This window comes from Panthera leo, chromosome A3 (genome assembly GCF_018350215.1).
Source record: "Panthera leo isolate Ple1 chromosome A3, P.leo_Ple1_pat1.1, whole genome shotgun sequence".
In the NCBI taxonomy this organism is placed as follows: domain Eukaryota; kingdom Metazoa; phylum Chordata; class Mammalia; order Carnivora; family Felidae; genus Panthera; species Panthera leo.
Window position 1 is genome coordinate 25,827,195 of NC_056681.1, and position 17,759 is coordinate 25,844,953.

A 17,759-nucleotide genomic window follows, 5' to 3' on the forward strand; every position below is an offset into this window, starting at 1 on the left:
TAGAGGACTCCTATTCACCCTTTGGCTCAGAGAGAAGTCCCATTCTGTCTCAGAGACACAGAGACAGACAGACTCAGAATCAGACAGCTCAGAGAGACAGGGTGAAAGACACAGGTCCTGAAAAACAGACAGGGGGGAGGAGAGTAAAGGACAGGGGAGGGGACAGGAGGAGCTCGAGGCAGAGGTGAAGGAAGGCAGGACAAGACACAGAGGCTTCCCAGGCCAACTGGGTAAGTCTGGGATGCAAAGCTACAAAGACCAGGCCCCAAGTCCCTCACCTCCCAGGAGCCCTGGACTGGAGCTGGAGAGGGTCCAGAAACAGAGGCCAAGGCAGCCCCTGTGTGACTGGGGAACAAACCAGCCGGGAGGTACTGAGATAGAGGAGTGGTTTATTGAAAGCTCACAACTCTCCCCTGAGGCCAGAGCTCTCTTCAAAGCGGAGTCCTGTGGCCAGCCCTATAGTCCCCACCCCAGGCCGGGGGCAGAGCTGCAGGGCCAGAGCACCTGGGTGGTCCTAGGTGGTCCTGGGTGGGCAAGGGACACTAATACTGTCACCGACGCAGGCTAGAGGCTGGGAGGGAAACTGAGGCAGAGTGGGCAGGTGTACAGACTCTGGCAGTGAATGGGGAGGGAAGGTGGCCGTCTCTCAGCTTCAGGATGCCACGGTCAGCACAACAGCATTCTGCAAGGAGCGATGGTTCTCAATTACATCATCTGGGTCCTTGTGCCCAAGACCCCTGCCATGCCCTCTATCCCTGCAGCCACCTCTGTGTCGTCCTCCTAATCCTCCCCTTGGTCCCGCGCCCTGGAGTTAGCACTGAACCTGGAGCACAGCAGGCACTCAGGAACGGGATGAATGAGCGAATGCATGAATGAATGAATGACATCCAGTGCGGGAGAGGTCACTGACTTTCGAACTTAAGTCAAGAGACCCAAGTTCATGGGCCATTTCTCCTGCTAATTTCCTGTGTGGCCTTGGGCCAGAAATTTGGCCTCCTTTATCCCTGATCCTCATCTGAGAAATGGATCCATAACTCCTGGCTCTGCCCACCTCCCACAGCCATTCCAAGACTCAACACTGAAAAGGATTGTGAGGCCATGTTGCTATTGAGCAAGAAAAAAAAGTGTCAAGACCTTCTAGCCGTGCCTGCCACAGGCACAGGGTCAAGGAGAGACAGGACATGTATTTGCCACCCCTGGGCCAGCAGAGCTGTGGTTCTGGGAGCGAATCTGAGAGTCCATTCTATAGGTCAGACACGTGTCTGAATTCAACAGGAAAGGACTCTGTGACTGACGGACAGTGTCAGGAGTTTTAAGTGAGGCTCTCCAGAGACAAGATGAAGGCCCGGCGAGGCCACACCTGTACGGGAGGCTCACCTCTATGATCTCCAGGGCTGCAGTGGCAAAATTGACATTGAGAACCTTAGGCAGGGGAATTCCAACATCCAGGTCCACTGCGAAAAGGAAATGGTTAAAAGCAAAGGTACGTGGGGGCTGGGACCAGTGTCCTTAGGCCAGCCATTTCTGTTCTTGGGGACTCAGTTTCCCTTGTTGGCGGACTCATACCCATCCTACTAAACCCAAACAAAAGTGCTCCTTTTCTTTATCTATATCATCAGTGTCTCCCCTCAGGTTCTGTCAGCCCCCTGCACACTCTGAGTCATCTATATTCTTTTTTTTTTTTAATTCTTTAAATGTTTATTTATTTTTGAGAGAGAAAGACAGAGTGGGAGCAGGGGAGGGGCAGACAGGGGGAGACACAGAATCTGAAGCAGGCTCCAGGCTCTGAGCTGTCAGCACAGAGCCCAACGTGGGGCTCGAACTCACGGACAGTGAGATCATGACATGAGCCGAAGTCGGACCCTTCACCGACTGAGCCACGCAAAAGCCCCTGAGTCCATATTCTAGTCATTCATTTATATGACTATTTCCCTCTGGATTGTGAGCCTGAGGACAGCACACTGGTCAGATAGCTCTCAGGGCCCGGGGTCTGGTGTGATGGAGGTACTAATCGATGTGGTTTGAAATGGAACATTGGTGCCTCAGTTTCTGCATCTTGGAAATGGGGATCAACCCCCCTCCAGCCTCAGTGTCTCTATCAGAGCAATGAACCATCCTGAGTTCAGACACTCCACGTTTCCAAGAAGATAGCAAAGTCCTCCCATACCATTGAGCTTCGGCACGTAGGCCACCCGGACCACATCACTGAGCCATTCTTCTAAATGGGATGCCTGCAACAGAGCACAGGGACGGCTGGGAGGTGTGGCTTCACAGGGAGCAGCACACCCCTCCCCAGGGAGGGAATCCAGAGATCCAGCTTCTGAGCCTCCCCAAAGCCTGAGGACACAGTTCCTGGTGGGCACAGGGCCCACTGGGGTGGCTGCCAATGACCCTAAAGGGGACTCTGATTTAGGACAGCTTCACGCAGGCCCCACGAGCTTCGAAAAGTTGCCTTCCTAGAGAAGGGTCTGTGGGGCCTGGAAGGGGCAGTGCCTGCGAAAGAGAGCAGAAAACATGCCAGCTCCTATGTCCAGCTCCAGTAGAACTTTGAGCGGTCTGCTCTTAGATTTTTATTCATTTAGGGACCCTTAGAATGTTCTAGAACCTGAGACCATTGAGAGACTCCAGGACCTCAGAACTCTGAGAAGCAGGACACTAAGGGCTCTCTGGGGCTCTGAAGCGCTAGAACTTTCTGAGTTCCGGAACATTGTTACTTGTGCAAAGTTCCAGAATTTTGAACCCTTGTGAGATTCTGGATGTTTACGATTTGTGAGCTTCCAAGACTTTGCAAGACGATGAGATTCACCTTCCTAAGACGATGACTCTTTCACACACACACATACACGCACATGCACACCTGCTCTGACGTTTGGCCACTCTGGCTTGCTGGGGCAGAGCCCAGACTGAGGCCAGCTCAGTCGTACGACCGTGACTCATCCTACCCCTTTCTACCCCCCACTTGAAGACCCTCACCACTGGCAAGCTGCTCACTCTCCCAGGAACTTACATCAAAGGCGTGGGCAAAGGAGGAGGCCAGCTTGACACGAAGCCTGGAGGAGAGAAGAGAGGTGTTGGGGGGCCCCACCGCCCACCACACCCCCAGTGCGCCCCACTCCTAGCTCTCCAGGATCAGGAAACAGGGTGACAGCTCCAACTCTGCCTCTATCTGGCCTCGACTCAGAGACTCAGTTTTCTCACCTGTAAAATGGGCCTGAAGGGATCTAACTTCTTCTGAGATATCATGACTGCCCCCTCTGATGCTCTGGCCCTGGAGCCTTGGTGTCACTCCCAGCTGGCCCCGGGCCAGTGGCTGAACCTCTCTAAGCAGTGGCCCTCCCACAGACCAAGCTCTGGGCACAGGGTTCCCCGCATCCAACACGCGAGCACTAAAGACAGCAACACCGACGGATCCCAGCTGACCCAAATGCAGGGCCAGGGCCAGAGCCCGGATGCACGCCTCTATTTCCTAAAGCCTGAGGCATGAACTGCCACCAGGAAGGGGAGGCAAACCCAGGCAGCGGGCAAGTTTAGAAATGGTGGTAATGGAGCCTTGCAGGGGGGTGCAGGGGACACTAACGTGGGGTCAGGTGAGCACTGGGGGCCTACGGTTCAGGACAGGCAGATCCCAGAGGCCCCTGGGAAATCCCCCGCACCCAGGGGAGGGACAGGCAGGTCCCCAGGCCTCAGACCAACGTGACAGCACTGGGCTTGGAGAGCGGAGGCCCAGACCACAGACCTGCTTCTGGGGACAATCCACTGTGTGAGCCTGGGCTTTGCTGACTGTAAAGTGCTGGGCATGTGTCGGGAAGGACTGCCATCAACATCACCCTCTCGGCTCTTATGATTACCATGGGGCCTAGTTACCACGGGGGTGGGCCCTTGAGAGAAGTACGCAGCCTGCATGAATCACAAAGCACGGCACAGCCATCCCTGTGGCTAGCCTTTGCGGCTGATCACTCAGAAGTTCAGACTCCGTGTCCTGGCAGCAGGTGCATCTCCCAGGGGCAGATTTGGAGCAGGTGCGATGGAAGAAGCCTGCTCCGGATCCTGCTTCCCTGAGCCCCTATTGTCTCATCTGTAAAATGGGCTAACACCGACCCCTCCCTGGCAGGTCCTGGAGGCAAGGAACATGCTGGTAACTTAGTTGATGCTCAGTGAATGGGAGGCGGTTCTAGCGGGTCCCTCATTCTTGTTCCCAAAGACAAGGCCCAGGACCCAATGTTACCGTTCCAGGGACAGCGAGAGGTGCAGCTTGGTAGCCGAGGGGGCCAGCTGGGCATTTAAAGTCAAAACCTGCATGGGGAAAGCAGGTGGAGGTTACCCATGAATTCAGCAGGAGGAGCTTGAGGGCAGGTCCCCTTGGGCCAACAAGGGACCCACCCGTTCCCTCCACAAATCCTTGCTACGGCCCTCTTGTGTGTTAGGGCCCGTGCTGGGCTCTGAGGAGGTAGCTTGAAGGTTCTGGTGTTCAAAAACCGGAGGACTGAGAGTGACTGACGTTGTATGAGAGGAAGCTCGGGGCCTCCAGGAGCCTGGAGAGACCCTCAATCCAGCCTACAGCGAGGAAAGGTGTCCCCAGTGAGGTGACGCCTGAACTGAATCTTGAAAGATGAAACCAAGTGTGGGGGGAGGGGATGGCACTGCAGGTGGTGGACCCTGCCCGACAAAGGTGGGGAGCTGGCACCTGGTGGCCCTGAGTAACTGTGGCTTCGGGAGAAGGAAAGGCAGAGGATGAGGCAGGAGGGCACTGAGTGCCAGGTGAAGGTGCTTGGTCCTGGGGGGGCAGGGCAGAGAGTGAGCAGGGGAGGGACCTGCCTCTGCCCCGAGGTGCCTTGGGGAAAACTAGCAGAGGTGGAGGGCCGGGAGGAAGCCCGAGGGTCACCCGAGAGACGTCTGAGCACACAGAGGCTGAGGACATGGGGAGTCTCTCCTGAGACTCCCTGCTCCGAGGAAAGCAGAGCGGACAGGACTCGGGCCAGGACAGATGTGTGACGGGAGCAGGCAGGAGTCTAAGCGGGTGCTGGGGCTTGGCCCAGACGATGACAATGGCAGGGGGCACTTCCTGTGCTGTGCCACGCAGGGTGTCCCACTCTGAAATCAGGGGTAAGGCCCCCCAGCATCCCGGAGAGGGCAGCCCTGCTCAGAACCCCGGTGCCAGGCCCCCTCGGGCACTCACCGCATTCAGCTCGAAGAGGGCTTCAGGGGTCCCTTTAGGGCGGTAGGACAGCACACGGATGTTAGCTGGGATAGACACTGTGGCCTTCTTGTTCTGGAGAGTGACCGAGGCTGCCTCTTTCACCCGTATCAAGAGCAGGAGCTGCTGGCCCGGGGGCAACTTTCCCAGGGCCTGGAGAGAGGCAGGGGCCGGGCAGGGGGCACGAGGGCAGCTTCAATGCCCCGATAATAGAATCAGTCAACAAACACTCACTGAGCACCTAATGGGCCCTGAGCACCATGCTGGGTGCTAAGGTTATAGCCTGAACCAGACTGTCTTGCTCCTGGCCCTCTGAGGCTAACATTCAAGTGGGGAGACATCAACCCATGGGACAGCTGAATCAGACTCCCACCTCGCGGTCAAAATCCCCTGCAAGAGCCACAGGCTCTACATGACCCGTCCTCTGCCCTCCTCTCCATCTTACCTCCAACCACTGACCCCTCGTTCTCCTCTCCAGACTCACTGGCCACTCTGCTGTCCCTCCAACCTGCTAGGTATACTCCTACCTCAGGGCCTTTGCACTTGCTGTTTCCTCTGCTGGAAATGTCTCCCCCAGGTACTTGCGTGCTTCCCTCCCACAGCTCCTTCAGCCTACTGGTCAAATGTCACCTTGGTGAGGCCTTTGCAGAGCACCCTGTTTAAAAGCACTATCCCCACCTTCCTAATCTGCCTTCACTGCCCCATTCTCTTCCACCTTCTGATGCTATGTATATTCTACTTATTCATTTGTCTGTCACCCCCACCAGGACGGCAGCTCCTGAAGCAGAGGCCTTTTGTCTGCTTTTTGTCTTTTGCTCCGTCTGTGTGCCCAGTACCTAGCACAGGGCCTGGGACTTAGTAGGTTCTCAGTGAATGGTAGTTGACTGACTGTATGAATCACACACTCAGGAGAGTCCAAGTTTCATAATCATGACGTCATAGAATGATAGAAGTGCTGGGAACCACAGAATCACAGAATCAAGCTTAGAATCACTTGAATACTGGGATCCGGGGACCAATTCAAGCCCAGACTCCCAGAGTTGCAGGGTCATAAGGACAGGGAGTCACCAGATTCCATCCTTATGTGTCCACAGGTTCTGAAGCCACGGAACCAGATTGAGAGCAGGGGCCATGGGGCTCTGACGCTGTGAGAACAAAGGCTACAACCTCCGGAGACAGGCCCAGCCTCCCCGAGCTGGAGGGACGTGGCCCGGCTTACTGCAGGCATGGGTCCCCATTCCTGCCACTTCTGCCTCCCCAAGTCTTCTCCATCTTACAACTCCTGCTCTCAGGAGGTTCTTCTGAATGTCTAGCCCCATCTCTTCCTTTGCCTAAGACTCCTGTGCCCTTTAGCCAAGGACTCCAAGAAGCAGAGGCTTCTACGACATCCACCAAGGCTGATCTGAATCACCACCACCAAGAGTTCAATTTGTCCTCTGTGTCTCCAAACTCAGCTGCCCCCTCGATCTTCCCCAGTGGAAACCTTCTGGGCCTCACCCCCACCTCTATCAGAATCTGCTATTACATAAGGACCTTGCAGGAGTCATTTCAACTTCAGTATGAGTTCAGATGCCCACGGCCAGCAAGTGGCTGGTCCAGCCCTAGTGGAACAGTCAGGAAAGCTGAAGCCAGGCCCTGAAGCCACACACTGATTGATGTGCACTAGTCAAACCCCCCTGCCAAGTCCTCTCCTTTTCCTTCCCTCCTCCAGGCCAGCACCCAGAGTCTTCTCCCTGGGGGCAGAGAAGACTGAGACCGGGATGAAGCTGGGCAGGTGGAAAGAGGGGAAGAATCTCCTGTCCTCTGTCATGGAGAGGACAAATACCCAGCTGACTTCTGGGCAGTTAAACTCTGATCCTTTCCTCTCCAAGCAAAAATCTGCTGTCAGGAAAGTTTAAGTGTAAGGGATTCAAACTTGAGTGGGGATTTGGACTCAACATTCAACTGCAGCTCTCTGGAGAGCTGTATTGGGAAAGATTCTGGAGTTCACTCAGGCTCATTGGGAAAGAGCTACAAGGATCAAAGCCCATGAGAGGGTCACTCACCTCGGGGACCAAAGCTGCCAGGTCTGTCGTTGTCAATGGCACGTTGCTGGGAACCTGGACCCAAGACCAAATGGGGTGTAGGGTGAATACAGAGACAAGACAGGAATTCTTGAGCGCACACAAAGCTGTTGTGCCCACACCCCACCCCACCCCTGCCAATTACGCACACACAACCCTACACACACTCATGTTCCTCCTATTGGCCAACGATGAGTGTTTACTACTCGCCAGGCACACGCTAAGGGTTTTGTGTGCCTTTGCTCATTTCCGCATCTATGACATTAGCTCAGAGAGGTAGGTGCTATGATTACTCCCATTTTACAGACAGGAAGCCTGATGCTCCTGCCCAAGGTCATAAGCTGGTGAGTCGTACTGCAGGATTTGACCTGGGCAGGCTAACTCCAGAATTTTTAAACTCCTCTGCCAGAGCTCACAATCTGAAGGTCCAGGGATCTGGTCCCAGACATTTCTGCCCTTTATCCAAACAGTATTTTCAAAAATGATGAGTTCGCTTCCAGTGTTATCAAATCAAGAAATTTCATATAAATTTGCCAGGCTCTGGCTAAAAAGTTGGAAAACCTGGTCACACAGGGCCTGTACCCCATCCCCTTGGGGAAGCTGAGTGGCAGGCAGGCACAGGCTCCCTCGTTCACTACAGTCCCATCAGGCAGGCTTTCACTGATAATGGCCCAGCGCCCCCAGCCCTGATGGTTGAGGTCCCTGAACTACACGTGCCTACTTCTCAGAACATGCCTGTTCACACAGGATAAATATACACACACGTTCTCTCCTGACCAGAGGATTCCCAGACACTTACCCAACACACAGCTATCACCCACAGGGGAGGACAGCACCAGAACACAGCCACTATGGTCCCTTTCTCCTGCCACCCACGCACACCCACAAGCTGCTCGGACACACACATTTTCACACTCGGTCTCTCCCTGGCCTTCCCAGTCTCCTCCCCCCAGCTAGAAGACACCTGGCTCCCGGCTTAGGGCCCTATTCCCACCTCCCATAGGCCTTGACAGTGCTCTCTGGACCCCCACCTTCAGGAAGTGAGTGATCAACCCTTGCTCCCTTCAGCCTGAGCTGCAGGCAAGGGCCCCAGGTGGCTCAGACTCACTGCCTTTGGAAAGGGTGAGACCAAGAAAAATGTCTCTGGGTGGGGCTCCTGGGGATTAGGCCTTCCAGACATCCGTGAGGGTATGAAAAGGGCCAGAATGGAAGCAGACAGGTCCGAGAAGCTTTAGAACAATGTCCGAGTGACCTTTGGTATAGTCCAGCCCTAGTTTTCTTTTTTCCAACTCAACTCTGCTCTTGAGAAAGCAGTGGAAATGCGAACCACTCACACTTTAGTATAAAATCGGGCTCTGACTCCAGAAGAACTTATAAGGTACAGGGATGGAAAACTAGCTACATTTCATATGCCAGTTCTGACCAATCGAAGGTCACTTCCTGGAGTGCCACGTTGAGAAGGATTCAGAGGTCCCATTCAGATTTAGCCAAGCAGAGGGCCATTATCGATTAGCGATGCCTGCCACAAGGACAAGAGTGGGCACATGCATGCCATAAATTGTCCAGCCCTCTCCAACTATAGAGAAGAGGGCTAGTCAAGGCTGACCAGTGATGATGTGACTAGCTCATCACTAGCACTGCCAGGCCATAGTGGGACAGGGAGCCACACTTACCAGCTCGGGGGTGACGTCTATGTCGAGGGCACCGTTGGCCTGCAGAAGCCCAAACACAGTGTTGAAGAGGTACAGAGGCACAACCACCTGAGATGTGTGGTCATCCTTGGGGGGCACCTTGATGGGTTTCGGGGGCTTGGGGAAGTCGATGATGTCACCGGCTACGCTTTTCACGATGGGCTGTATGGGAGGAGACAGAATGGCTCATCCACCTCGCTCTGAGCCAGCATCCCCTACCCAGCCTCTGCCAGCGCCCCAGCACACCCCGGCTGTGGGCAGGGCCTTGACGGGGACTCACGTTGATATCCAACTCTATGTACTGGTTAGAGATAAGAGGCAGCGTGGCCAGAGTAAATTCCACGGACCCAAGAGCCCCAATGGGCACCAGGCCTGTATGGGGAGGGGAGGAGGGAGAAAGATGCCGTGAGCCCAGCCCCCAATAACAATAGGCCCAACTACTATTTATTGAGTGCCTGGCCTTCCACTAAGCATTTACTTGAACACTATGGTCGTCCCCGTTTTATAGATAAAGAAACTGAGGCTCAGGCAGAGAAGTCACCAGCTCAAGGTCACACAACGCCACATATAGAGACAGAGGTGCCCCTAATTCTCTCTCCTTATCCTGGTTCTGCCGTTTGGTATTTTTCAAAGGCATCCCTGTCTCTGTAAGGCTCAGGGAGACTGGGGACCACTGCTGCTGTGGGACTTTGGGTTCCGGTGCCAAACACGCCATCAGTGTGGACAAGTGGCCTGCAGCCCCTGGCAGGGAGAGGCCTGGGTGGCTCAGGGCCTCTAAGCCCTGCTGAACTGGCCTCGGCCCGGAACCCCACCATTAGACCTCTTCCATGTGGCGGTCTCATCAGTCTGAGGAGGGAGTGAAAGGTCCCGGAATTCTGCCCCTTCCTGTTTCCCTTGGTACCCCCACCCACCGGGGTGATAGGAGGGCAGGGTAGGAGAAGAGGCAAGGGGGAGGGGGTTGGGCCCCTGCTTACTCAGCGCAGTCCCCAGGAGCTCATTCACCACGCCCAGCACACTGTCCACCATGGGGCACAGCTGTGTCCGGAAGAGACAAGTGTTACAGGAAAATGGAAGTGGCCCCAGCCCAGTGCAGGGGACAGGCTACATTTTCTCTAGATGATTTGTTCTGTGGTCCTGGGGACCAAGGCAAGTCAGAACGTGAGACAGATTGGGGGACACACGGGCGGGAGGCAAGGGGGGGACTGGAGCCTGAAGCGTCCAAAGGGGCAGGGGGTGGTACAGAGGGCCAGTTCCATGGGCCCCCTCAGAAAACCTCGAAGGATGCCGGAGGAGAGGGGGAGGCACTTTCAGAGGCCAGCTGGGGTGTGGGGACAGAGCCCTCCACTGTGGAGCAAAGGCAGCTGCCCCCTTTGAGGTCTCGGGCCCCTCCCGCTATCCGGGGGGGCACTGGGCAACCTAGGATTCAGACACTGAGGCGGGGGGCAGCCCCAGAGAGTCAGGCCTGTGCCCTGGGGCATCTGCTGCACACACAACACCACTGTGTGTTCGCTGGGCTCTGAGGACAGAGAGACAGTGGTGTGGCTTCCAGAATCCCAGGACTGGAAGTCATAGAATCTGAGTCCACCAGAGCAGGAACCCCAGAGTGACCCAGTCCAGCCCCTTCATTCTACAGCTGGGACAGGAGAAGAAAGGTGACCGGCCCAAGGTCCCAGAGAGACAAGAAGGTCACAGAGAGACAAGAGAGAGCTGCGTTTTCATTACACTCAGGGCCCCCAACTCCAGGGCTTCTGGGGTCAGGCATGTCACAGAAACAGGAGGAGGAGACCAGAGGGCCCAGGCCAGGCAGGAGCAACTCCTTCCTGGGTGCCGGTGCGTGTCACCTGCAGGAAGGAGGCTCTGTGCGGCTAGGGTGGCTGGCTGCACCAGAGAAGCCAGAAATTCGATTGCTACGAGAAACCTCCAATCTCTAAATGCTAGTAACTAAGTCTTATTTTTAAAACCTCTTAGAGCTACACAAATCCTGCTTTGCAGTCAGTTGTCCAGGTTAGGGGCGGTGATTTATTTATTTATTTATTTATTTTTAATGTTTATTTATTTTTGAGAGACAGAGACAGAAGGCGAGTGGGTTGGGGCAGAGAGAGAGAGAGAGGGAGGCACAGAATCCAAAGCAGGCGCCAGGCTCCGAGCTGTCAGCACAGAGCCCGATGGGGGGCTCAAACTCACGGACGGCAAGATCATGACCTGAGCCGAAGTCGGACGCTCAACCCACTGAGCCACCCAGGTGTCCCTAGGGACGGTGATTTAAACGTACCCACTCCCGCTTGTTGAAATCCGCCTGAAATGGGCCTGGGTCAGGGTCCTTGCAGCTGGGACCTTCTCTCCTCCTCCTGCACTTCGTTCCCGACTGGCTTTGTCAAGCCCAGGCCAGCTTTGCCAACCACAGGCTCCCACAGCTATTCCTCACAAGGACTCGTAAGAGAGGTCCTGCCAGAACTGTGGGTCTGGAGGTCTGGCCGCCCTTTGCTGGCTGTATGACCCCAGCAAGACCATCCCCTCACTGGCCTCAGTGAAAGGGGGCTGTGGACAGACCAGCTTTTCTCAGGTGTGGCTCACGTCCCCTGGAGGAAACCAGGACGGCTGGGGCAGGCCATGAGCAGGCATCCTAGAGCAGCTTAATTATAACACGTTTAACTTCTGATGTATCAATATATGTGTATGCAGTTTCCTGAACATGTTTGCCAAGCCCAGGGCTCTGCTTTAATTTAATTCAAAGTTAGTTTAAAGAAAACCATAGGGGCGCCTGGGTGGCTCAGTCGGTTAAGTGTCCAACTCTTGATTTCGGCTCAGGTCACGATCTCAGGGTTCGTGGGATCAAGCCCTGTGCCGGGCTCTGCGCTGACGGTGTGGAGCCGGCTTGGGATTCTCTCTCTTCCTCTCTCTCTGCCCCCTCTTGCTCTCTCTTTCTCTCCCTCAAAGTTAATAAATAAACTTTAAAAAATAAAGAAATCAAGAAAACTATTAAGTCAATAATGTAGGAGGCAAAGACAGAGCAGGGAGGAAGAAAGGGGCTTGGATTTGGGAGCAGGGGACTCAGGTCATCTGGAGCTGTAAAGTCAGGATCCGGAAGGCTGGGGATGGATTGTGTCCTGCCACCTGCAGACTTGCCGGAGGCACCTGGGGGACTCGTGGGCGGGCCAGGATGGGATTACCCAGTGGGCGTGGAAGGGAGGAACAGCCTAATCCTGCCTGGCGCCCAGATTTACTCAAAGCCGAGGAAGGAGAGGCACAGTCATGGGGAGGGGCATGCCTGGCCCGTGACTCACACACTCACCAATCCCGGGAGCACCTTGAAGAGGGTCTGCTCCACGACCCCAAAGAGCGGTGCAGGCAGCAGCCTGGGTAGAGAGAGAAGTGTGAGGGTGTGGCCACCACACAGGGACAGCACCAGCTGGGATGACAAGGCAGAGTGGGCACTGGGGGCTCTGGAGGTCTCCTGTCTCCTCTCCTGGGGCTGAGGGGGTTGACTCAGGCTTTGGAGACCTGGGTTTAAATCTTGGCTCTGTCTTGCCATGGAAAGCAGGGGGATGACTTTAGTTTACCCATCTGTACAATGCCCACCTTAAAGAATTGTTGGCTGCCGAGATTAAGTGGGAATGTACTCATGTCTGGTATACAGTCTGTGCTCCGTAAATGTCTGTTCCCTGCGTCTCCTCCAACATTTATAGACAAATGACATTTGGGTCCAGAACAGGACCTGGGTTAGAGCGGGGGCTCAATAAATATCTGTTGAGTGAATTCATGAACATTTGTTGAATGATTGAACGAATGAATGAATAAGAAGAAGATGTTCAGGTCTGTTTGGATCCTAGGGGAGCCTGGAGAGCAGGGGTGGCAACCACAGAACCACAACCATAGGTCGCCAACGCCATCCAGGCTCTACTTCCTCCAAGGCCGCCTCCAGCCCAGAGGAGCAGGAGGGAGCCACTGGAATTTAAGGAGCCCAAAGGCCCCACCTAGAAACTCTGGAAGGCCCTTCTGGAAACATAGGCATCCCTAGTTCCCCCTATTTATGGGAGCTAACACAGAGCTGTCAGATTACCCCTCGCGGCTATAGCCACCCAGCAAAGATGGGCTGGCAGTGTGGGAATCAGCCTGGAATCTAGAAACTAATGGGGCGGTGCAAAGTGTGAGGCAGGGGAGGGGTAGGTGCCCCAGGGGTGTGGGGTGGGTGCAGAGCCCTGGGGAAAAGCCTTGGATGAGTCCAGAGACCAGCCCGTGTCCATCCTTGCTGCAATCTGTGTGAGACCTTTGACAAGTCTCTTGCCCTCTTTGGGCCTCAGTTGTCTCATAGGAGTGATGGTTCAACACAGGTGTAGGGAGGGCCACTGTGTCCTGAACAGTTGGGGAAAGGGAGTGAGGTAAAAGTGCCAGAGCCTTCTGGATCATCAAATTTAGGTCTTCATTATACAGACGGGCCCAGAGGAGGAGGCTCCTCTGGGGTCACACAAGTCACAGGCAGAGCTGGGTCTCTGATGTACTGAATTGGGGAACTGAGATGGCCAGGGTCTGCTCTATCTGGGAGAGGGGACTACAGGATCTCGGGCCAGGGTGGCTGGGATGGAGAAGGGGGACGCCCAGGAGTGGGTGATGCTAGCTAGGGGCTGGGCAGTACCCCCTGTCCGTGCTGGGCCTCAGTCTGCGGGTCCACGAAGCCGGCTGAACTTGGCTGGACCGACAGGAAGCTGGGTGATATCAGGACCCGCCCAGCCGGAGACCCAGGAGATGCCCCAGTGTGCGCCCCGGAGAGGAGCCCCTCGAGGAGCCCCCCACACACACCCCCGCACGTGCAGGCGTGGAAGCCGCCCTCTGTGGGCTCGAGCCTGCGGACTCACCCCGAGAGCAGGCTGATGTGGCCCAGGAGCGTGCTGCAGCGCTTGAGGACGAGCGTGGGCGTGCCCCGAGAGCTCACGCCCAGAGCCACCCGCGACGACACGTTCACCTCCGCGGCCAGCTGCAGGAGGCCCCCCAGGGGCCTGCGAGACCCGCTGCTGGGGGCGTGGCCAGGCTGCCCGGCCCACCCGACAGCGCCCCCCCAGGCCACGCCCTCGGGGGCTGCGAGGGCCCTGAGGAGTGAGTAGGGCCCAGCGAGCTGGCTGGTCCCCACGCCTTCCTGCCACTCCCTGCCCCATTTTCATGTTCCTGCATCCTCTTCTCCCACCTCCTCGAGTGAGCCCTGAGCCACGGGGCAGGGGTCTCCAGGAAAGTGAGATGGAAGTTGCTGGAGAACAGTGTGATGGAGGTCTCCGGGAGGGGAAATGGGGGGGAGAGGGGGGAGATCCAATATGGTGGGTGTCCCTTCGGGAGGAAGTAGGCTGGGAGGAAATGGGGGGGGTGTCAGTGAGATGGGGGTGACAGGACAACAGAGTGGGGGTCCCCAGTGGAGCAGTGGGCTGGGCTGGGGAGCAGTGGGGTAGAGGTTCCCAGGGACGCACTCACCCAGAGCCATGCAGGCCCACCTTGGTGTGCAGGCTCAGCTGCACCCCAAACCCAGGCAGCAGCTTCAGCGACACCTTCGGCAGTGTGAGCTCCTCAATCTTCAGCCTGGGACGGCGACAGGAGTCAGGGGGAGGGCCACTCACTCCCAGCCATCTTCCAGTGTCAGTCCCTTAGTGCCTGGGCCATCTCAGACCAGGTGGTGCCTAGACCCTCCGGGGCGGTGGGGGGGGGGGGATGTGTATCCCAGATCCCATCTGTAACTCATAAATCCAACTGTGTGCCCAATGACTTCACCTCTCTGGGCCTCAGTTTCTTCATCTGGAAGGTGGGACGATACAAGCACCCACCTCAAATGTTGCAAAGACAAGTAAGACGATGTGGGTGCTGACGCTGGTACAGCATGTATTCAATAAATGTAATATCATCCGCATTAGAGGCTCAGTGTATTAAAGTGTTCTCCCCACCCCATCCCCATGGCCTCAGTCCTGGTTCAGTCTCTGACCTGGACCATTGTCTCCCTACTCCTATCTCCAGGCTCATGCATGTGCAACTCAGGTGGCTTCTTGAACACAGCTCCTTGTGTGTTCAAGACAGCTGATTGTTTTCTCTGTCTTCTGAGCCTCTGCCCAGACTGTTCCTTCTGTCTAGAACACTTTTCCTTTGACTTTCCTTCCACTCTGCATCTGCCTTCGGCTAACTAACTCCTCCTGGCTATCCAGATTGACCTTCCCCTGATTCACCACCAACGAGGGAATGGTTCCTACCCACCTGGGGCAGGCTGTAGGGCCGGTGATTAACCACCTGCACCCCCACCCACCACTCCCTACCTGGGTGAACTTGGGCAGGCCCCCTCACTGCCGGGGGCCTCAATCTCACCTGTTAAATGCCATTGGTAACAGTCCTACTTCTGGATTACATGGGATGATTAATTTACAGTGTTCAGCACAGTGCTGGTTACATAGAAAACCCGGCTAAGTGGTGATTAAGTTATAAATATTAGCTATTATGTGATTTCATTCATTCATTCAAAAATATTTTTTGAATATCTATTACGTATTAATGATATTAATGATATTAGGGATATGGCAATGAACAGGCCAGACGAAAGCCCTACCCCTCCTGGGGTTTATAACCTAGCAGGGGAGGCAAGAAACAAACCAGTAAAGATAGGGGGTGCAGGGGAGTGATGCATCTTCTGGAGAACTTGAAGGCAGGGGAGGGGAAAAGGAGGGGCTGGTCAGCATAGGGCTCTTTGGAGCAAACACCCAAAGGAGGTGAGAGGGAGCCGTGCAGATACCTAGATTAGCCCAGAGAGACTAGGCAACTTGCCCTAGGTCACACAGTGAATAACTGAAGTCAACCCAGAACTGGAACCCTCAACCGCAGGGACATGCTGTCATTCCTGTGTTTCCTGGTACACAGTAGACTCATTATTTTCTGACTCAGGCCCTGGGACTCCCTATGCAGGTCTCCCCACATCACCCCCACTGCCTGCCAACAAATCGAAGACAACTTCTCCTCTCTTCCCTGAAGCAAAAAAGAAAGAAAGAAAGAAAGAAAAAAGACCAGCCTTCCTGTAGGACACATAGCATGTGGGCAGTTGAGAGGCCACAGTGAAGACTCACCCAGAAAGCTCTTCCACAACGCCAAAAATCCCTCCATAGCTCAGCAGGCCGCCTCCTCCGAGCAGTCCCCCAGAGCCCAGGAGGCCCTGGTTCACAGATGTGACTGTGCCCAGCACGTTCTGCAGAATGGGCCCTCCAACCAGCGAGTTCTGGATGGCTGCAGGGAGGATTGAAAGGGGAAGTTCATTTTACAGAAGGGGAAGTAGGGTCCAGAGGAGGGCAGAGACTTGCTCAAGCTCATACAGCAAGTTGGGTTTGGGGCCAATAGTATGACTAGGGCTCCTTGACTCTGGGCCACCTCATAGCACCAAAAGAAAGGGCAGAAGCAAAGGAGGGAGCACATAGCCACCAGGGCTTGACCAAAATGGAGGAGGTGACCCTTGCTCTTCCTGGGCCCTCTGGCCTGGCTCTGCAGAGAAAGGCAGGACAGAAGAGGCCTCCTTGGGAGGGCTGGGGGAGGCCGGGCCGATTCCCTGAAGAGTTTCCTGTTCACGACTGCCCTATTCTACCCCTGAGACAGTCACCCTGGGTCATTGGGCCCCAGAGCATGCAATGCCTCGTTGAGTCCCCCCACCCTGGAAACGTGGGGCAGAGACACTGGGCCCGCCAGCCTCCTCCATCCCACCCGGCCCCATCCCTTAGGCATACACAACCCTCACAGGCCTCACCCAGTCCTCCTCTCCGGAGGAGGTCAACTGATCACCCAAGGGGGCCTGCAAGCAAATTTTAACCCCTGAGCTCCCCGAGCAGATGAGAATCACAGCCTGTTTCCAGCACTTCCTTAAAGCAGCCACTCTAGCATCACCGTGCGGATGTCTACACTGCAGCTGGGCCCCTCACAGACTGCCCGTCTTGGGCTCACCTTTGCCAAGTTCATCTTTGTCAATCCGAGCCAGCGTGCCCACCGTCTCAAGTAGCCCCTGGCACGGAGTCGCCAGACCCCAGAGGAGGAGCAAGGACCACATGCCCAACATCATCGATGGCACACCTGTCAGGGGCAGAAGCAGGAACTCTGAGGCACTGCTCGTGCCCAAGACCTCACCTGACCCCCGTGCCGCATCACCAGCCTGGGGCCCTCCCGCCTGCCCGGCGCGGCTCCATCCAGCCTCACTCCCAGGAAAACAGCAGCTCACGTCAGCCCTTTGCGTCTCTGGTGAACATGGACCTGCCAGGCCTCGGAGGGAGAGTGACAGAGGGGCCTTCCTTTCCAGGACAGCAGGATTGGGAGCTTTGTTTCCTGGACCTGCTTTCCCGTTGGCTCATGAGACTGTTTCAGAAGGTGTGGCTGACTGGGGGCCCCCCTGCCATTGACAGGCCCCATTTCTCTCCTCCTCCCTGGCCTCTATCCTTCCATGTTGGAAGGAATGAGATGGGAGGTGAGAGCAGGGCTAACTTACTAGTTTCATAGCATGGCACTTGTCTTTGTGGAGTGACTGCTAATGCGGTCACATATCCATCTAACCCCTCATGTAATCTCTGCTTAAACCCCACTTCCCACTGCCCTTGGGATACAACCCAGGCTTCCTGCCATTCCCCACTAGGTCCCTGATTGCCTTTTTGACCTTCTCGGTCTTAAACATGCTAAGCCCCTTTCCACCTCAGGGCCTTTGCACATGCTGTTCTTGCTGTTAAGAAGGCTCTTCCTCTGGTTCTTCGCATGACTGGCTCCTCATCCCAGGTTCTGAATAAATGTTGCCAGCTTGGAGAAGCCTCCCTCCTTTACCTTGTC

General features: G+C 55.6%; 1 protein-coding gene across 1 annotated transcript; it reads right to left on the reverse strand.

Moving 5' to 3' along the window:
* Positions 1 to 372: 372 nt before the first annotated feature.
* BPIFB3 (BPI fold containing family B member 3) lies at positions 373 to 17,010 on the reverse strand. Its single transcript, XM_042930130.1, has 15 exons — positions 16,893 to 17,010; positions 16,031 to 16,187; positions 14,406 to 14,510; positions 13,802 to 13,942; positions 12,241 to 12,304; positions 9,923 to 9,983; positions 9,229 to 9,320; positions 8,931 to 9,110; positions 7,240 to 7,293; positions 5,177 to 5,347; positions 4,226 to 4,293; positions 3,008 to 3,050; positions 2,168 to 2,231; positions 1,378 to 1,454; positions 373 to 682 (listed from the first exon to the last, which is right to left on the reverse strand). The coding sequence occupies exons 1-15, from the start codon at positions 17,005 to 17,007 to the stop codon at positions 653 to 655; spliced, it is 1,422 nt and encodes a 473-aa protein (XP_042786064.1). The 5' UTR covers positions 17,008 to 17,010; the 3' UTR covers positions 373 to 652.
* Positions 17,011 to 17,759: the final 749 nt, after the last annotated feature.

Excerpts from the sequence above, each read along its gene's own strand:
- BPIFB3 (XM_042930130.1), bottom strand. The coding sequence starts at position 17,007 with ATGATGTTGGGCATGTGGTCCTTGCTCCTCCTCTGGGGTCTGGCGACT. Across the intron at positions 16,188-16,892 it reads CAAAGATGAACTTGGCAAAG|CCATCCAGAACTCGCTGGTT; the intron begins GTGAGCCCAAGA and ends TCCTCCCTGCAG. Across the intron at positions 14,511-16,030 it reads GTTGTGGAAGAGCTTTCTGG|GCTGAAGATTGAGGAGCTCA; the intron begins GTGAGTCTTCAC and ends TCGCCGTCCCAG.